The sequence below is a fragment of the Misgurnus anguillicaudatus genome, chromosome 23 (assembly GCF_027580225.2).
Source record: "Misgurnus anguillicaudatus chromosome 23, ASM2758022v2, whole genome shotgun sequence".
NCBI lineage: Eukaryota > Metazoa > Chordata > Actinopteri > Cypriniformes > Cobitidae > Misgurnus > Misgurnus anguillicaudatus.
In genome coordinates, this window is record NC_073359.2 from 18,459,736 (window position 1) to 18,477,203 (window position 17,468).

A 17,468-nucleotide genomic window follows, 5' to 3' on the forward strand; every position below is an offset into this window, starting at 1 on the left:
GCCTCTGATTGGGAGTATTGTTACAAACCTATATAAAATTATTTGTTCTGATGAACATGAATCAAGATAATTTGTGGAATGTTTGTAACCAAACCGAACAGAGGCCCCATTGACTTCCATGGTATTTTTTTCCTACTGTGTAGGTCAATGGGGCCTCTGATAAGAGTGTTATTACAAACCTTTATAAAATTGTTCTGATATACATAAATGAAGATATTTTGAGGAATGTTTGTAAACCGATCAGAGGCCCCATTCATTTTCAGAGCACTCCATTTCTCCAACTATGGAAGTCAATGGGGCCTCTGATCAGTTTGGAGTGTGTTGTTACAAACCTGTATAAAATTATTTGTTCAAATGAACATAAATTAAAATATTTTGAGGAATGTTTGTATCCAAACCAATCAGAGGCCCCATTGACTTACATAGTATTCTTTTTCTACTATGTAAGTCAATGGGGCCTCTGATCGGTTTGGTTTGGAGAGTGTTGTTGCAAACCTGTTTAAAATTATTTGTTTTAATGAACATAAATTAAGATATTTTAAGGAATGTTTGTATCCAAACAGATCAGAGGCCCCATTGACTTCCATAGTATTTTTTCATACTATAGAAGTCAATGGGGCCTCTGATTGGTTTGGTTTGAAGAGTGTTGTTACAAACCTGTATAAAATAATTTGTTCTGATCAACATAAATGAAGATAATTTGAGGAATGTTTGTATCCAAACCGATCAGAGGCCCCATTGCCTTCCATATTATTCTTTTTTCCTACTATGTAAGTCAATGGGGCCTCTGATTGGTTTGGAGAGTATTGTTACAAACCTATATAAAAGTATTCTTTTTTCATACTATTGAAGTAAATGATGACAGAATTTTCATTTTGGGATGAACTTTCCCTTTAATGTTTTACTTATAGCCAAAATAATATTATTTAAAGACAAAAAACAAACCACTTTTTAAGTTTTTATTATATATCATATTTTATATTCCATTTTATTCAGCCTAAAAAATGCATAAAATCATTTCAGAGTTTATGTATGCAGTAAAATAATGTAAAAATGTAAACATCATTTATGCTTGTAAAACTACATAAACATGAATTATACTAACATAAAACCTTACAGATTTTTTTTTATTCTACCAATGTTTTAAAGTTAGATTTTTTGCCATTATTATTGATAGTGGAGTGATGCTGCCTTCACGTGCTATTCGAATTATCATAAATACAAGTTTCCTTCTGTATGTAATATTGCACATGAATATTGCACCCTCTGATGCGGAGGTAAACAATACATATAAACATATATGAATAATCATTTGAAGCATATACTGTATGTCTCAGTGTTCCTATTGTACATTCTTTACGCAAACTTAGCACCTGAATACAACAAGCTCGTAATTACGAAGTGGGAATTATTACATTTCCGATAGCACGTAAAGTCAGCATTAGGACAGGACTTGAACCTGCATCACTCGCATGAGCACCATAAGATGTAAGAGCACATGTATTAACCACAAAGTTCATGTTTATGTGTCTTACCAAACACAGATTTCTATTCTATCAGTCACTAATTCCTTGCTGCTTATGGATTATATGTGTAGGAATTTCGAATAGCCAGATCCCTCCAGTAGGGGAACCAATCCCTAATGAGACAGAGGTAGTAGGTGTACCAAGGGTAAAAGACCTCCGTCTGCTGAGACCCTCCGGCTACAACGATCTGATAAGCGGCTTCGTGTGCAGGGTAGGCGGGCATATCGATGTAACCTCTGTATAAATCACATTAGAGATATGAAGAGATAAGAGGTGTAAACCTCAAACATATGCAACATGATCGCTTGAGTTATATCAGTGAACAATTACTATTTATGACTAAGAGTTAGACTTTAACCTTTGGAAGGAAAGTTGAATGCTTGCAAGAACTGTAAATATGTGCATATTTACAAATTTAATAAACGGCGAAATTAAATCAGCTTTAGTCATGGAGATAGTTTACCTAACCTAATTGATTTACGATAAGAAACCCACAGTGTGTGGTTGTTAGTCAGAAAAACAGACAGAGTCATATCTCACTTGATTTTTTCCATTGCATTGTCTGTGTCGATAAGACCGAGAGTGCAGATGGTGACAGATATGTTGCTTCTTTGCATGGCTAGTTCATGTTGCAGTCCTCCAAAAAAGCCATTCAGGGCAAACTTTGTTGCAGAGTATGGCAATGCAAAAGGACCAGGTATTTTTCCTTAAAAAAAGTTTGAAATATAAGCATTGTCTTTAAAAAAAAAAATGCTAGTAAAAAAGTTTAAGATTTTACTCACCAATTAGTGAGGAAACAACAATTATCGATCCTTTGCTACTTTCAAGTGTTGGCAAAGCTTTCTGAGCCATCTGGACAAAACTAAGAAAATTGACCTATATAGAAAGCATAAAAATATGACATTTTATAGATTCAAATGATGTACTTGGGTTTTATTATACCTCTATGAATCCACGTGGGATTTAAAGTAACATTAAAGGTAAAGTTTACCCAAAATTAATCATAAAAAAATCTGTAGATATACACCTGTAGCAGCCATCGAATGTGCTCTACGTCTCCATCCCACATTCCATATGGACTGGGCCCAATATGATTCAGAACCAGGAAATCAAGCCCACCAAGCTGATTGATCGTGTAATGCACCACCCGCTCCGAATCTGTAGGGTTGGCCATGTCTGCAGCGATAAACAAGGCTTTCTGTGCACCCATTTCCAGACACTTCTTTACAACCTGCAGTCAGATAAATAAAATTTGCAGCTAAAATATGCAAAAGCAGGTGAATTGTTCATGAAAAAGTTACTTTAAAAAAAGTCAGAATATATCGATGACTCATCTTGCACTTAGGGGTGGAGCCGATTTATTAGCAATAAATACTGGTCCATTACTGTGATACAAGGCTTTAAAGGGGACATTTCACAAGACTTTTTTAAGATGTCAAATAAATCTTTGGTGTCCCCAGAGTACAGATTTAGCTCAAAATACCATATACATAATTTACATTTCAGTCCTTTAAAATCACTGTTGTGGTTGGATAGTGCAGATTAAGGGGTGGTATTATCCCCTTCTGACATCACGAGGGGAGCCAAAGTTCAATTACCTATTTTTCACATGCTTGCAGAGATTGGTTTACCAAAACTAAGTTACTGATCTTTTTCACATTTTCTAGGTTGATACAAGCACCGGGGAACCAATTATAGCACTTAAACATTAAAAAGTTTCATGATATGTCCTGTTTAAAATAAATATGTCCATAACTATATCCGTGAAGTCGTTTCAGAAAATACAATTTTAATGTAGATTTTGAAATATAAACAAGTAATAAACCTATTGACCTGCGCTAAGACATTTTCCCTTCTTGCCGTGATAACAAGCTGCGCTCCCAAACGGGCATAGTGATATGCCAACTGTTCACCAATCCCTGTGCTGGCACCGGTCACCAGCACCCGGGCTCCTTTTAAAGACTCTGAAAAACATACAAATTTATTGTAAGTCATTACAATAAATCTCTTAACAGCGTATTAATGTGTATTTGATTGACTATAAAGGTCATGACTAATGACTAATACATTACATGAAAGTTACGTTTATTTTGTTTAGCCAGAGGAGCTGAATACTTTCTACGCCATCTGGGGATGTCTAATAAAAGATTGCATGCATGACTTTATCCTGATGGTTATATTCTTTATTGGCAGAAAGTCACATTTAATGGTTCACTTCTGATCTAAATAGCCTCTCTGTAGTGTTACATACTCTAAGGTTATTATTTTGAAAGGCCTGTTTGCTTGTCACACATTTTTGATTGCATAATTGCCATTGCAAAATTGGTTGCTAAATAAAGCATAATTTTTGGTTTGAATAAAATAATAAACCTTAAAAAATGTAAATATGTGGTGTTTTGAGTGGAATGTGTTCATACAAGCTTAGATTAGATAGACACTAAAGGTTTAAAAAAAATCAAGCACCCTTTCAAGCACCTATAAGCGCAAGTGATACGAATCGGTCAAGTTCATGTCAGAGGTCACGTTCACGTTCACACCGCTGCAAATCACTTTGACAGGTACAGTTTAATATTACACAAAAAATATTAATATAAATATTCCTTTTAATAACATATATGACATTATATTGATAAATGACTAAATCAAATAGTGTGTTCGTGACATTTAACGTTTTATCAAAACCGAAAGTAAACGGGTTTTCCTCGCGGAAGGTCTGCATTCGTTGAAAATTAGCAAATAAAATATTTAAAATCAATATTTAATGTTATTTACCTTACTTATGAGGTAAATAGCCTTGTAATACGCGGGATCACGTACAGTCAGCAGATTGTTTATCGCGAAAAAAAAACCGATAACAACCTGCTGCATACTTATCATAATGCTTATGTTATAGGCTTGCACAAAACAAATTGTCAGCCTACGATTTAACGGGAACAACAGCTTATTCACAGTGTTTAGTTGCAGATTTAACCCAATATATAAGAACCTCTTCCTGTCCACCACCCGACTTTAGTGGGAATGTAAATGCGCATAACTGTACCTGGGTTAAAAGACGGACCACTCCATTGAATCGCAATGAAAGCGACGATTATGCTGCAGAGCAAAAATAACTTGACAGTAAACTTCATTGGCGGAAAAATGCGTGAAAGTCAAATGAAGTCAGTTGACAAAAAACCGGCTGGACCGGATATCAGCTGTAGTTATGTACTTATCTGAAAACATTACGTGTTTCAAAAGTGGGAGAAAAGTCGGACAGGCGGAGCCATGGCAAAGTACAGACTGTTTAACGGCTGAGATCATCCTGGGAGCAGTAAATAACGTTATACTTCATTCAGCTATTATTATTAATTGTTTGTTGTTTTTATTATTGTTGTGAATGGATTATTGATATTTAAAAAATCGGAATATGATCCCATTTAATCACATGAAATTAAGACTGTAGAAATAAGTATAAGGATATTAATACAATGATATAAAATATTAAGAAACAAACGCAAAACTGCGCTCTCGCGTATCACTCTCGCGATACTTTGATGTCATACTCCGATTGGTCTGCCCAGCGCCACATAAAGTCGAACACACCTTTAGTTTGATCACATTCACTAAGGTATAAACGCATTTTTTCCAATTAAAGAAGATTTAATAACAACCCATTATCTATATTGTTATTGTGTTTGAAGCGTATCGTTACAGACAAATGAATCTTATAAATTATAATTTAATCATTTATTTTATGGCGAATGTGCGGATTGTACTCGTCTCGTACATCATTCAAAACAAACTTTATTTACACCGGCTGCTGTGCTGTGCTGGTGCAAATGCCCTTGTCAGTAAAGCTCGCTGTCAATGTACTGTAGGAGGATAACTAGTAAAGAGTAGTGCGTTCACAAATTGTGCTTTGTAGACTCTATCTTTATAAAATATTCTAGATTTGAAGACCATGGCAGCCAAGATTTTCCCACTAGTTAAGTAAGTGTCTTTTCGTTGCTAGTACATATGAAGCTAGTTAGCCGTTAGCTTACAAGTGTGTGTCAACAGTGCTTGTGAATTTATGACTGAATTTCAGAGATAGTAATTAACAGATTATGTTTTATATAATAACACCTAAACAGCTGTCTTTTTTGGCTAAGGTAGCTAGCATGTTAGCAAGTAAATTCAGAAAAAGCCGAAACAATTTAAACATTCTGTGTGGAATTTGTGTAACGTTAGTGAATGTATAATTTGTATCGTTTTTTATTATTTAATAGCTATTATTAACTTATATTGTAATAACTTTAGTAGCCTGCAAGTACTATTTCTGTTTTCTCAGTGTTTAACATGTGACTTTGACTTGTTAATGTGGACATGCCAATCCTCCAAAATAAAATAAAAATCTATTTGAGACCCTACTTCCTTCCTTATGCACCTTTATTAACATATTCCCTTTAATTTGATTTATGAACGTGTACATATAAAGTATAAATTCAGTAAAAAGCCATATTGCTTTAAAATTAACTTTGTTGTAAATATGATGTTAAACAACCCCAAAACATTAAATCTTCTAACTCTGTTCTTCAAATAACAAGAATGAAAAATGTATCACAAAATGAATCATGTAATAGCTAAAAATAATCTTAAAAAATGTGAGGCCAATATAACACATATATTATTACACTGAATCAGAGACAACCTGAGAATTAGTGAAACTAAATAAAAAAATGTTATGAATAATATTTATAATATACCCCTTTTAACCCTTTTGAAAATAAAATCCCAAAATCAGCCCGTATATCAGCCACCGTAATATATTGCTCTATCACTCACTAGCTGGTTTAAGGTAGTATGTCTTGCAATATTTATCAATATACATTGTCTTTATTACTCAATGAGTAATAAAAAAATATTTAACTACTTTTCTCATTTAGTGTTATTTCCAAGAAATATTACGTGACACGCAACAGTAACCTTAATAAATATACATTCTCTATAAGCCAATATTACTCCTCTCCACCTGTAAGGATTCTTCTGGAAGGTCATTTGTCCAGTTCAGATCGGAGGTATATCATTAATTCCTGCTCTTCCTCCAGCGTCAGGTCCAGATAATCTTCTACATGTCTGGGAATGTCTTTTAAAATCTCATTCGCTAGCTCCTCATCTGGGGACATTGAAACTGATGGTGAGTCAGGCTCTTCTGTCATCTCATTCGTTGTGTCTGATATCTGCCCCTCCTCACGATCTAACAGAATCCTAAAGGCTTCGTCTAAATCTCCTTTAGCAAGCAAAGCTATAGCTGCATCTTCTTTACTGTAACCCATCTCCACCAGTGTGTTTATGTCCTGCAGATGTCGTCTCCTATTGTGGTCTCTCGCCTCCCTCTGTGTCAGGAACTCTATCAATCCCAGAGGTGAATCAGTTGTGTTTGATGTCTGACCCTCCTCACGATCTAACAGAATCCTAAAGGCTTCGTCTAAATCTCCTTTAGCAAGCAAAGCTATAGCTGCATCTTCTCTACTGTTGCCCAACTCCACCAGTGTGTTTATGTCCTGCAGATGTCGTTTCCTATCGTGCTCTCTCTCCTTCCTCTGTGTCAGGAACTCTATCAGTCCCAGAATTGAATCAGTTGTGTCTGATGTCTGACCATCCTTGTGATCTAACAGAATCCTAAAGGCTTCGTCTAAATCTCCTTTAGCAAGCAAAGCTATAGCTGCATCTTCTTTACTGTTACCCAACTCCACCAGTGTGTTTATGTTCTGCAGATGTCGTCTCCTATCGTGCTCTCTCGCCTCCCTCTGTGTCAGGAACTCTATCAATCCCAGAGGTGAATCAGTTGTGTTTGATGTCTGACCCTCCTCATGATCTAACCGAATCCAGAAGGTTTCTTCTAAATCTCCTTTAGCAAACAAAGCTATAGCTGCATCTTCTCTACTGTAACCCATCTCCACCAGTGTGTTTATGTCCTGCAGATGTCGTCTCCTATCGTGCTCTCTCTCCTCCCTCTGTGTCAGGAACTCTATCAGTCCCAGAATTGAATCAGTTGTGTCTGATGTCTGACCATCCTTGTGATCTAACAGAATCCTGGAGGCTTCATCGAAATCTCCTTCAGCGTAACACAAAGCTACAGCAGCGTCTTCCCTACTGTAACCCATCTCCACCAGTCTGTTTACGTCCTGCAGATGTCTTCTCTTTTCACTTTCTCTCATCTCCCTCTGTATCAGGTCCTCGATCAGTCTCAGAGATGAATCAGTCACACCCATCTCATCCACAGCACGATCTAACAGAATCCTGAAGGCTTCGTCTAAATCTCCATTAGCATAACGCAAAGCTATAGCTGCGTCTTCCCTGCTGTAACCCAACTCCACCAGTGTGTTTACATCTTGCAGATGTCGTCTCCACCACTCGCTGTCTTTCTCCTTCCTCAGTGTCAGGTACCACACCGCCTCATTGATGTTTCCTCGACACGCTCTTAAACCCAGGCGAGCTTCCCGATCAGTGAAACCCCATGTCCAAGTCAGCTGGTTCATTTTCTCTGGGTCTAAACGGAGCTGGTTGTACAGATCCTGGACTTTGTTAAGCAGGCCAGATGCTTGCTTCTTATTGTGGCTGTGAAAGGCCACGCAACTCTGAAGAAGATACAACCTCAATAACAGCACGTCTTCTCCTCCTGTATGCTTCTTGATCTGCTGCAGTCTGCTGTGCTGATCTCCATAACATTTCTGCAAACATTTCTCAGCTTTTTGCAGTCTCTGTTCGGCTTTATTTAAATAGTAGCTCTCATTCAGTCTCTGGTAACACCAAACAATATCAAGCTGAAGAACTGCAAAGTTATCCAGCGCATTGAGAATTGTGGGGTCGCACTGTTCAAACTGATCCTCAGCCATCTCCAGATAAGATATAGCAGGCTTGTACTCTTTCTTCTTCATCAGTGCTCGACCTTTTTCATTAAAACCCATCGCCATCATGAGAGCCTTTTTATCTCTGTCAGGAATCTGAAGCGTATTTCCTTCCTGATCTGTGATCTCCAGTAATGGAGTGGTGGTTGGTTCCTCAGTACTTTGTCTTTCTGACAAAATCTGGATACCTCTCTGGGTTCTCTGCACTCCTTCATCTGCAGAGCGCTTTTCTTTCTCGTACTCCAACAAGTCATTCCTATTCTTAGAAGACACGGGTAGCACCATAATCCTGCTTTTGTTCTTCACATTCTGCTCATCAAGTCTTTTCTCTAAGGACAACTTTTTTCCCTTAAAAATGAGATCAAAGTCCTGTAATCCATGTTCTTTTCTGATCTGTGTCTTCAGCTCGTAAGCGGTGATGTCCAGTTGTGTGTTTTTTATAAGATATTTGTTTTGAGGCAGTTTAATCTCCAATGTGGCCTCTGATGTTTGAAGGTCTTTATCCATTCTTCAAAATCACTGAGGAAAATACAGCACAGCTTGTGTTACTGACAGACTGTTAAACAATGAGAACACATCCCTGTGTGTTACTACTTGACTACAAATAAAAGTGAAAGTAGCTCTTAATGGAAAACCCCTAAACAAACCTACAGGATTAAGCATCAAAGCCTTCCAGTATCTGTTTAATATTTTACATAACACACATAAGAACACACGTAAGAGATGCCTTCACCAGTTTTATTGCTATAAAAGTCTTGTGTTGTTGTCAGTAAACAGATGTTCGTGTTTGTTTGACCATGCAGCTGCATGAAAACGCACCCAATCCTGAATCGATATGCGATCCAATCTGTGAAACCCAGCTAAGCCCATTCTCTATAGTTTTATTGTATTGGAAGTGTACAGACAAATGAAACTTATAAACTACAATTTCTTTATCTTTATAATTCAGAACAAACTTTACTTACATCAGCTGTTCAGACTTTGGCTTTACATGTGAGTGTCTTTTTGATAGAAAGTGAAAGTGGAAGCAGCAGCTCTCAAAGGTCTCGTTCTTTCTGTGTTTTTGAAGCTTTGATTGTGTTTACACAGTGCGCAATATAACTTGTGTTCATGTTTCACATGGAAAAAAACGCGGTATTTTTCTCAAAATTTACTTTCATTATACTGCTGTTTTCACTGTCCTCAAAACAGGCTGATGTCTTCCTTGTTGTATGAAGTCCCTCCTTCAAAAAAACGTAGAGAGTTCTGATTGTGTAGCTTGTTTGTTGTGTTGTGATTGGATAGCAGCTTAGCGTGCCGTTAGATAAGCTGGGGACTGACGTATTCCTGTGGGCGGAGTTTAGTCAAAAAACTGTTCTATTGAGGTCTTTAAAGCAGGAAGTAAAGGGTTGTAGTCCAAACCGGCCGTTCGTTGTAGGCTTTGAAAGGCAAATTCTGTTAAAATATATCGCTTTTATAATGTATTAAATATTGGGTGAAAAGATAACCTTGTTATCTTCAATATTGACTGAGTAAGGACATGTCAAATATTTAAATCAGTATGAAATCAAACTTTGATGCTCTTTATCCCATTTTGAGTTTATAAAATTGTTTTGTGTTTTGGATGTTTCAGATTTGCCACAAAAGTGACCATTGCAGGAGGGGCCGTTTATGTGGCCTATGATTCAGGGCTGCTTGGAGGTGGCAAGGAGGGATCTGTTGCCCTGGCCAGAGCTAAAGCGGCAGTCCCACCTGCTGTAGAAGAATGGACGAAGTACTTCGGTTTTCAGGTAAAATGGATCTGATTTAGTTTTTATTGCTTTTTATTATATTTTCCATGCTACCATGTTGTGTTTTGTGTCATTAATGCTTTGATTGTTATGGTGTATAGCTTCATGTTAGGCCATAATATGTAGTGGTTTTTATAAGGGCGGTACGCTTTTAAAATAAACACCTTTGTACCTAAATGGTACATATTAGTACTTATATAGGTACTATAAATATATATACATTTGTGCAGGGTACCATCCCATTGATAACTTTTTTACAATTTCTTCTGAGAGTGTAGCACCAATAGAACTTAGCTGATTGATATACAGTATTGTCCAAAATTAAAGGGAACATATCATTAAAATCTTTTTTCATGTTTAAGTGCTATAATTGGGTTCCCAGTGCTTCTATCAACCTAGAAAATGTGAAAAAGATCAACCCAGTAACTTAGTTTTGGTAAACCATTCTCTGCAAGCATGTGAAGAAATAGCTTGGTGACGTTTGGCTCCCCTTGTGATGTCAGAAGGGGATAATACCGCCCCTTAATCTGTACTATCCACCCAGGGCAGAGATCAGCTCATTTGCATTTTAAAGGACACACCCCAAAACGGCACATTTTTGCTCACAAATACAAAGTGGCAATTTTAACATGTTATAATAAATGATCTATATGGTATTTTGAGCTAAAACTTCACATATGTACATATTGGGAACACCAAAGATTTATTTGACATCTTAAAAAAGTCTTGTGACAGATCACAGTAATGAACCAGTATTTATTACTAATAAATTGGCTACACCCCTAAGTGCAAGATGAGTCATCAAAATTTTTTGCTTTTTCAAGTAATTTTGTAAAATGTCTCCTTTAAAGTGATGCCCAGGGGGAATTTTGGACAATATTTGCTTTTAATGCTCCCTAAGGTAAGAATAGACAATGAGAATATGTAGATGTACATATTTGTACATGTTTATTATTATAGACAGTTTCAGCAGTTACAACATAAACAAGCGTCTTTCATGGTAAACGCATAACTTCCCGTAATCTCCGCTAAGAATAAATAACAACAAAGTACTTTAAACATAGTTTATTTATATAACAGGCCAAATAAACAACACGTAGATTATTTAGGAAACCAAGACATTTGTTATTTTGGACGAGGCATTTGTTCAAGAGTTCAGTTTAGCAACTAGTCAAACCATTAAAAAAAAAAAAAACGGAAGTGAAGTTTGGACCAGACGTGTATCACGTCACCGCACGTGCGTCCAATGAAACCGTCTATATATTCATATCTGTAATGCACCTTCAAAGGTTTTTGGTTTCTTGTCATTTCGCCTGTTAGCTCCTCTTATATTCATAACCATTCATTCTGAGAGCAGCTTTCACATCAGATGTTAAGATAAAGCGTTATGGCATTTAAAGAATAGCAGACGCCAGCATTGTTGATGTCTTACTGCTATCATTTACTAAACCTCAGCCGACATTCAGTGACAGGTGTGAAACCACATTGAGAAAAGAAAAGGTGTAGTTTCATTATGGCTTCACAAAGATAACCAGAATACTTATCATGGTGGCATTTGTGAGTCATTTGTTTTTGTTGTATAGTATTTTTCTTTTGTTTGAGCTATTCTTCTCTTTTTTTTAACCATTTTAGCTTCCAGCCACACCCAAAATCGAGTTTTCCCTACTAGATGCATGGAACTCAGGTAAATAATGTTATGTGCTGGTTATTTTTCTTCATTATCAGTTGTAACCACATAAACTTAGTCTTAAAATCTCTTTTTTGTTTCACTCAGGAGTTCAGAAGTCTATTCACACCCTATCGGTTGCTCCTTCCACAATGAACGACTACACCAAGCAGGGCCTGCAGTACCTTAAAAACCTTTCAAAATAAGCATTTATCTCTTCATGCCAGACATAAGACGGTATGAGCATACAACATCTCAAGTTTCAGTGGATAAGACTGACTTCAACAACCTTAAGTTTTCCCCTCTTATATAAATCAGGAATTGGCTTTGTTTTTGCATGCCCTGACTTTGCTATGGGGCTAAAATAACAAAATATACCCGTTGTAAAGTTCAAAGATAAGTCCAAATTTGAAGATAGTATTCTATATGTATATTGTTATTACAGTTGTTTTATTTATCCAAAAAATGTCTTCATCCTGGACATGACAAAAGAACCCCAGTTAAATATGTATAGTTTGTATAATGTACAATAAATATTTTCACGTTTTTGGGATGTTGTTCTTCAGCATGTTTGCAAAAATGTTCAAATGTGCATTGACCTTTAGAGCAGCGTTTCTTCAAAAATTTCCATGGGGGCCTCAAGATGACTTCAAATTAAGAAAAAACAAGCATTACAATATGCTCAAACATCAAGATATTTCTTATTGCTTGGTTATTTTGTAATGAATAATATACATCTGTGTAGTTAGGACAAGCACTACCATATTTTATTCAGTAGAAATCGATTCTTAAAAGTATTGAGAACCGATGCTATAGAGAAATGCTAGCCTTGGGAAAAAATCTACTCGGCTTCTTACCGCATTAAGCATTAGTAACACTCAATTTTAGTAAATGCTACGCTGAGTAATGCTACATCTATGTCAGAAGCGACCCCCGGCCCCCCGTCTTGACTCATTGTGAAATTGTTTCTGTGGCGACCCCACACTTTGCTTTACAAGAACATGTTGCATTAACATGTTTCAGATAGGAAAACTTTTTATGGTTGTGTGTTTCGTGCATCATATGCTACATCGCTCTGTCGAGGGGTATTTTAAACAACTGATGGGGTTTATCATGCAAGTTGCAGGGGCTTCGTGTAAGGGTCTGTAGCATGGTGGTCAGTGAAATGAGTAGTTGCTGACTTTGCATGTTCATGACCCTTTATACGTACCTATATACACACGCCTATCTGGCCCCAGGAAGAAATTTTAACCTTTACAAAGATGAAGTTGTGTTCTCACGGTGTTCTCACGTTATAAGGCATAAAAATCTTTTGCGGCTGTTTATGAACTCTGTTTTACTTAAAGAGCTTGTATAACTTAGGATGTGGCGGTGGTAAACTTTAACAGTGGTTTTGTATCAATGGTTTCGCTTTCTCTGAAGTGGTACTTTAAAAAAACAACACACACAGGGAGAGAAATGCAAAGCAGACAGTTTAATTCAAATTTATTTAAATTTTTACAGTTTTGCATTGTTGCATTGCTACTTCACAAAAATAGATTTTTGAAACAAATGGTAAAAACAATAAAAAATGAGAGAAATAAAAAAAAAATCAAATATATACAAGGTATTAATGCAAATTGTTCTTAACATGTACATTAGCGATAGAAACTATAAAAAAATTGTCTGTAGGATTGTAATAATATAGCGTTATTAAGCAAGTACAATAGTCAGTGATTCATTGTTATTTTTCATCTTCATCCCCGACTTAGCCAAAGTTAGAAGCTACTTTAAATCGAGTTAATACACGAATACAATCAACAAGCCAATAACATTAAGCACCTCCATTAATCACTTTCTTGATCCAGGGTGAAAATTTGGAAATCTGGGTATAAATGTTGGGAACATTTGGGTAGTCACACCGACCCATGTTAAATGAGACAATGCCGAGGGCCACCCCACTGCAAACCAACGGTCCCCCAGAATCACCCTGCAAAAAAATGCATTTGAGATCTCGATTCAATTTTTAGATGTAGCAGGCACTCCTATTCAAAACTACTTTCTTGGAAATCAAACCCAGGACTTCAAGCATTTTCCTGAGATTTGAAAAGGAAATTATCTAATAATATGAGTATTTCTAGATTTGGTTGTTTATCAGTTATCCTTGAGGGACAAGTTCGGTGTTTTGCACTTGAAGCCCTGCTTTCGGATTGTTTGTGGTGAGGTGGAACGGTTTTGACTGAAATTTGGACATATGATGCTGTCCCAAGAATTTTCGGGTGTTTGTTGTATCACTTCCCACCTCTACAATGGGTGTATGGGTGCACTGGAACAATCCTTCCTAAAATGCATTAAACTTTCGTTTACAAATACGTGAAACTCACCGAGTGGTCAGGGATGTTCACTGATATGCTCACACAAAAATCACTGCAAAAGATACGTCCAATATGTCCAAGATATGTCCCAGATATGTACATATGTCAAAATTTCGGTCAGGATCTTTCTATTTCATCATAAACAATCTGAAAACAGGGCTTTAAGGGTAAAATACCGAACTTGTCCTTTACAAAAGTATTGGAGTCAACCTACCTGGCATGCGCCACTTTTGGTATTGAAACCTCCAGCGCAGAAGACGTTGTCAGGAAGTTTCACCTTGATTTCTTTCCACATCTTTTGGCAGACGGTGAAATTGACAGTCGACACATCAGTCACTAGAAGATCACTGACCACGATCTGCTTTTCAGTTTTACCCCATCCTGCTACAATGCACTTTGTATTCGGCTTCACCGGTTTGTCCTTGCTCAGAATTTTGATCGTTTTCATAGCTTTGCTCAACTTCAGTTTCTTGGAGAGCTTGAAATCAACAACAGAGAAATGTGTTAAGATTCTGAAATTAAAATTAAAATTTTTCAGTCCGATAATGTGGTACCTTCAAAAGCATGATGTCATTTCCGTGTTTTGCTTCTTTGAATGAAGGATGCTTATGTTTTTTTTGCACCGCATATCTTCTCAGATTTGCCCCCTTTGGATCGATGTTGTGGGTCCCCAGTATCACAGTCATGTTGCCACTTTTTTCATAAAATGAACATTTGCTGATTAGTTAAAAGATCGCTTATAGGTTTAGTCGCACATCACTGAAGGCTTACCTCTTATCGCAGTGCGCAGCTGTGAGTACGTAGCTCGGATCGATCAGGAATCCTCCGCAATTGTGTTTCCCGTCAACCTGTATCGATGCCATGTACAGCAGCGAGTTCTTCTTTGCTTTTTTCCCATTGATGATATCCGCTCCAAAAGTACCTACATCAATGGAAGTGAACTTGAGTCAACTGAAAAGTGCCCAGTAATGCGCAGTAATGCATGATTGTACTTACCAGACAGCATCAGGCCTGTTATAGCCACAGTCAGCAACAGGCTATACATGACCTTCATCCTGTTCGCAAGATGCTGTTTGTATACCACCACACGGCCATTTATATACTGTAGGTCTGTGCCACCGCAAGCCCACAATGACACATCCTTTCCAACCGCAGCTAGAGATGCAACAAAACACCAAATGTCTTCCAATTTTGTTTTATATTTATGCATTTATCCATTTACTTACAGTGCATTCAAACTATGCATTCGATTAAAATGTGTATTCTCTGGAAATCAACCCCTTGAATTTTGTGCTACTTTACCAATTGAGCTACAGCATGTTCTCAAACCTAGTTAAGTGTGACTGACAGTCCACGCTGTCAGACAACACACGTACCCTAGCTGTCACTGCGGTTGTACTTTTAAAAACGTACAGCTTTGCACCTAAGAGTTTATATAGTAGTACCTCAGAGGTACAATGGCAAGAAAAAGTATGTAAACCTTTTGGAATTTAATTGTTTTCTGAATAAATTTGTCATAAAATGTGGTCTGATCTTCATCTAAGTCAAGGGTATTGACACACATGTGTCTAAAAATTATAACACACAAAATTTTGGGCTTTCATGTTTTTATTGAGAATAACCAAAAAAGTATGTGAACCCTTGAGTTAATGACCTAAAAAAAAGCTAATTGGAGTCAGGTTTTAGTTAAGATAATGCATTTGGAGGTGTGGACTACATATACTTTGACTGATAAAACCCCTCAAACTTTTGAAGTTTGCTCTGCACAAGAAGGACACGCTTATGTGAGCCAAGCCTCGCCAAAAAGAGCTTTCAAAGAATACGATCAAGAATTGTTGCTTTACATAAAGCTGGAATGGGTTACTTTCAAAGACTTTAGAAATTCACCAGTCTACATTTAGGCAAACAATCTACAAATGGAGACGCTTTTTGGGACTGTTGCTACTCTACCAAGAAGTGGGCGCCTAGTCAAAATGAGACCAAGGGCAAAACGAAGACTCATCATTGAGGTAAAGAAACAACCCTGAATGACAGCCAAAGATTTGAAGGCATCATTGGAACTTGCTAACATCTCGCTTCATGAGTCTACAATACGTAAAACACTGAACAAGCAGGATATCCATGGCAGGACACAAGAAGGAAGCCACTGCTTACTAATGAACATCGTGCACGCTTGGGATGAAACTGAGATCATCCCAACTGTAAAGTATGGTCGGGGAAACATCTTGATTTGGGCCTGCTTTGGTGCATCAGGGCTTGGCAAGCTTGCAATCATTAAGGGAAAGATGAATTCCCAAGTTTATCAGACAATTCTTCAGGATAATACGTCAGCTAAAACTGTGTAGAAGGTGGGCGATGCAACAGGACAACGATCCAAAACACAGGAGCAAGTCCACAACAGAATGGCTTCAGAAAAACAAAATCCACCTTTTGGAGTGGCCAAGTCAGAGCCCAGACCTCAAATCAATAAAGATGCTATTTATTGACTTGAAAAGGGTCATACACATGAGACGTCTAAAGAATATGACGGAGCTAAAGCAGTTCTGCCAGAAAGAATGGGCTAAAATTTCTCCTCAGCGATGTGCAGGTCTGATCCTCAGCTACAGGAAGCACCTGGTTAAGGTTATTGTTGCCAAGGGGGGGTCGACCAGTTATTATCTCGTCAATGGCGGCGAAAGAGTTATCTCGTCAATTAAGAGAAAACGCTTTCCCCGCCAATGACAAGATTTTCCGTCTTTCCGCAATACAGCAGCCCTAATTTAACACAACGTTTTTGAGTTAACTAATATTTTTAAGTTGCATTGTCAAAATTATTTTATGTGCTATTATGATTGCTTGCATATGAACTTAAATATATTTTGAAAGTTATTTGCTTTTTATTATTAGTTATTGATTTTGTTTTTGATATAATAATTTTTGGTGCAACACTTTAGATTGAAATTTCTAGCATTGCTTGTAATAATGCTGATTATAATGCATTTATTGGCAAATGTCATGGACATAAATAAAAAGCTTACTGAGATGTCTTCTCAAATTGAAAGAACTTGAAAGTCTTTCTCACAGACAGGATGATTGACCACATGCTTTGAGCTCAGCACCCGACAGGAAACCCACTTTTCTGTGAAGGGTCGACATTGTTTTTCTACTGAAAATCATTTGTGACATTTGATGTGGTCGAAAGCTCTTGTCTGAGATCAATGTTGAGTCATGAAATGATAAGTGCAAAAATGATCTAGATGTGTTTTTACATGTCCATTTATAGCCCTAGGTTTTGCCCCTAGAAT

The 17,468-nt window shown here is 37.1% G+C and overlaps 4 protein-coding genes across 5 annotated transcripts in view; 1 reads left to right on the forward strand and 3 right to left on the reverse strand.

The window, feature by feature from the left end:
* The window catches only part of micos13 (mitochondrial contact site and cristae organizing system subunit 13), a 58,723-nt gene extending 46,347 nt beyond the window's left edge, over positions 1–12,376 (forward strand). Inside the window, exons 1-4 of one of the 2 annotated variants that reach the window (XM_055216799.2) lie at positions 5,311–5,495; positions 10,008–10,164; positions 11,797–11,848; positions 11,939–12,376. In XM_055216799.2, the coding sequence (XP_055072774.2) occupies positions 5,467–5,495; positions 10,008–10,164; positions 11,797–11,848; positions 11,939–12,036 (336 nt within the window). In that variant the 5' untranslated portion in view covers positions 5,311–5,466 and the 3' untranslated portion in view covers positions 12,037–12,376. Of the gene's footprint in view, positions 1–5,310; positions 5,496–10,007; positions 10,165–11,796; positions 11,849–11,938 lie in introns of those variants that run through there. The other variant, XM_073862202.1, reaches the window with a different exon arrangement.
* LOC129452765 (hydroxysteroid 11-beta-dehydrogenase 1-like protein) lies at positions 949–4,788 on the reverse strand. Its single transcript, XM_055216795.2, has 6 exons — positions 4,567–4,788; positions 3,360–3,490; positions 2,554–2,757; positions 2,309–2,402; positions 2,067–2,232; positions 949–1,762 (listed from the first exon to the last, which is right to left on the reverse strand). The coding sequence occupies exons 1-6, from the start codon at positions 4,652–4,654 to the stop codon at positions 1,579–1,581; spliced, it is 867 nt and encodes a 288-aa protein (XP_055072770.2). The 5' UTR covers positions 4,655–4,788; the 3' UTR covers positions 949–1,578.
* Positions 6,190–9,982, reverse strand: LOC141359551 (uncharacterized). Its single transcript, XM_073862197.1, has one exon. It carries the CDS (start codon positions 8,900–8,902, stop codon positions 6,539–6,541), a length of 2,364 nt encoding a protein of 787 aa, XP_073718298.1. The 5' UTR covers positions 8,903–9,982; the 3' UTR covers positions 6,190–6,538.
* Positions 12,377–13,300: 924 nt separating the features above from the next.
* On the reverse strand, positions 13,301–15,474 carry LOC129454109 (kallikrein-7). Its single transcript, XM_073862198.1, has 5 exons — positions 15,181–15,474; positions 14,956–15,106; positions 14,739–14,877; positions 14,399–14,662; positions 13,301–13,799 (listed from the first exon to the last, which is right to left on the reverse strand). Exons 1-5 carry the CDS (start codon positions 15,392–15,394, stop codon positions 13,644–13,646), a joined length of 924 nt encoding a protein of 307 aa, XP_073718299.1. The 5' UTR covers positions 15,395–15,474; the 3' UTR covers positions 13,301–13,643.
* Positions 15,475–17,468: the final 1,994 nt, after the last annotated feature.

What these genes read in the sequence shown, in the direction of transcription:
- LOC129452765 (XM_055216795.2), bottom strand. Translation starts at nt 4,654, where the DNA reads ATGAAGTTTACTGTCAAGTTATTTTTGCTCTGCAGCATAATCGTCGCT. An exon ending in TGGTCCGTCTTTTAACCCAG is followed by an intron (nt 3,491 to 4,566) that starts GTACAGTTATGC and finishes TATGTTTTTCAG; the next exon opens with AGTCTTTAAAAGGAGCCCGG. An exon ending in GGGAAAATGTCTTAGCGCAG is followed by an intron (nt 2,758 to 3,359) that starts GTCAATAGGTTT and finishes ATCTGACTGCAG; the next exon opens with GTTGTAAAGAAGTGTCTGGA.
- LOC141359551 (XM_073862197.1), bottom strand. Translation starts at nt 8,902, where the DNA reads ATGGATAAAGACCTTCAAACATCAGAGGCCACATTGGAGATTAAACTG.
- LOC129454109 (XM_073862198.1), bottom strand. Translation starts at nt 15,394, where the DNA reads ATGCATAAATATAAAACAAAATTGGAAGACATTTGGTGTTTTGTTGCA. An exon ending in AACAGGCCTGATGCTGTCTG is followed by an intron (nt 15,107 to 15,180) that starts GTAAGTACAATC and finishes CCATTGATGTAG; the next exon opens with GTACTTTTGGAGCGGATATC. An exon ending in CCAAAAGTGGCGCATGCCAG is followed by an intron (nt 13,800 to 14,398) that starts GTAGGTTGACTC and finishes ATTTTTTTGCAG; the next exon opens with GGTGATTCTGGGGGACCGTT.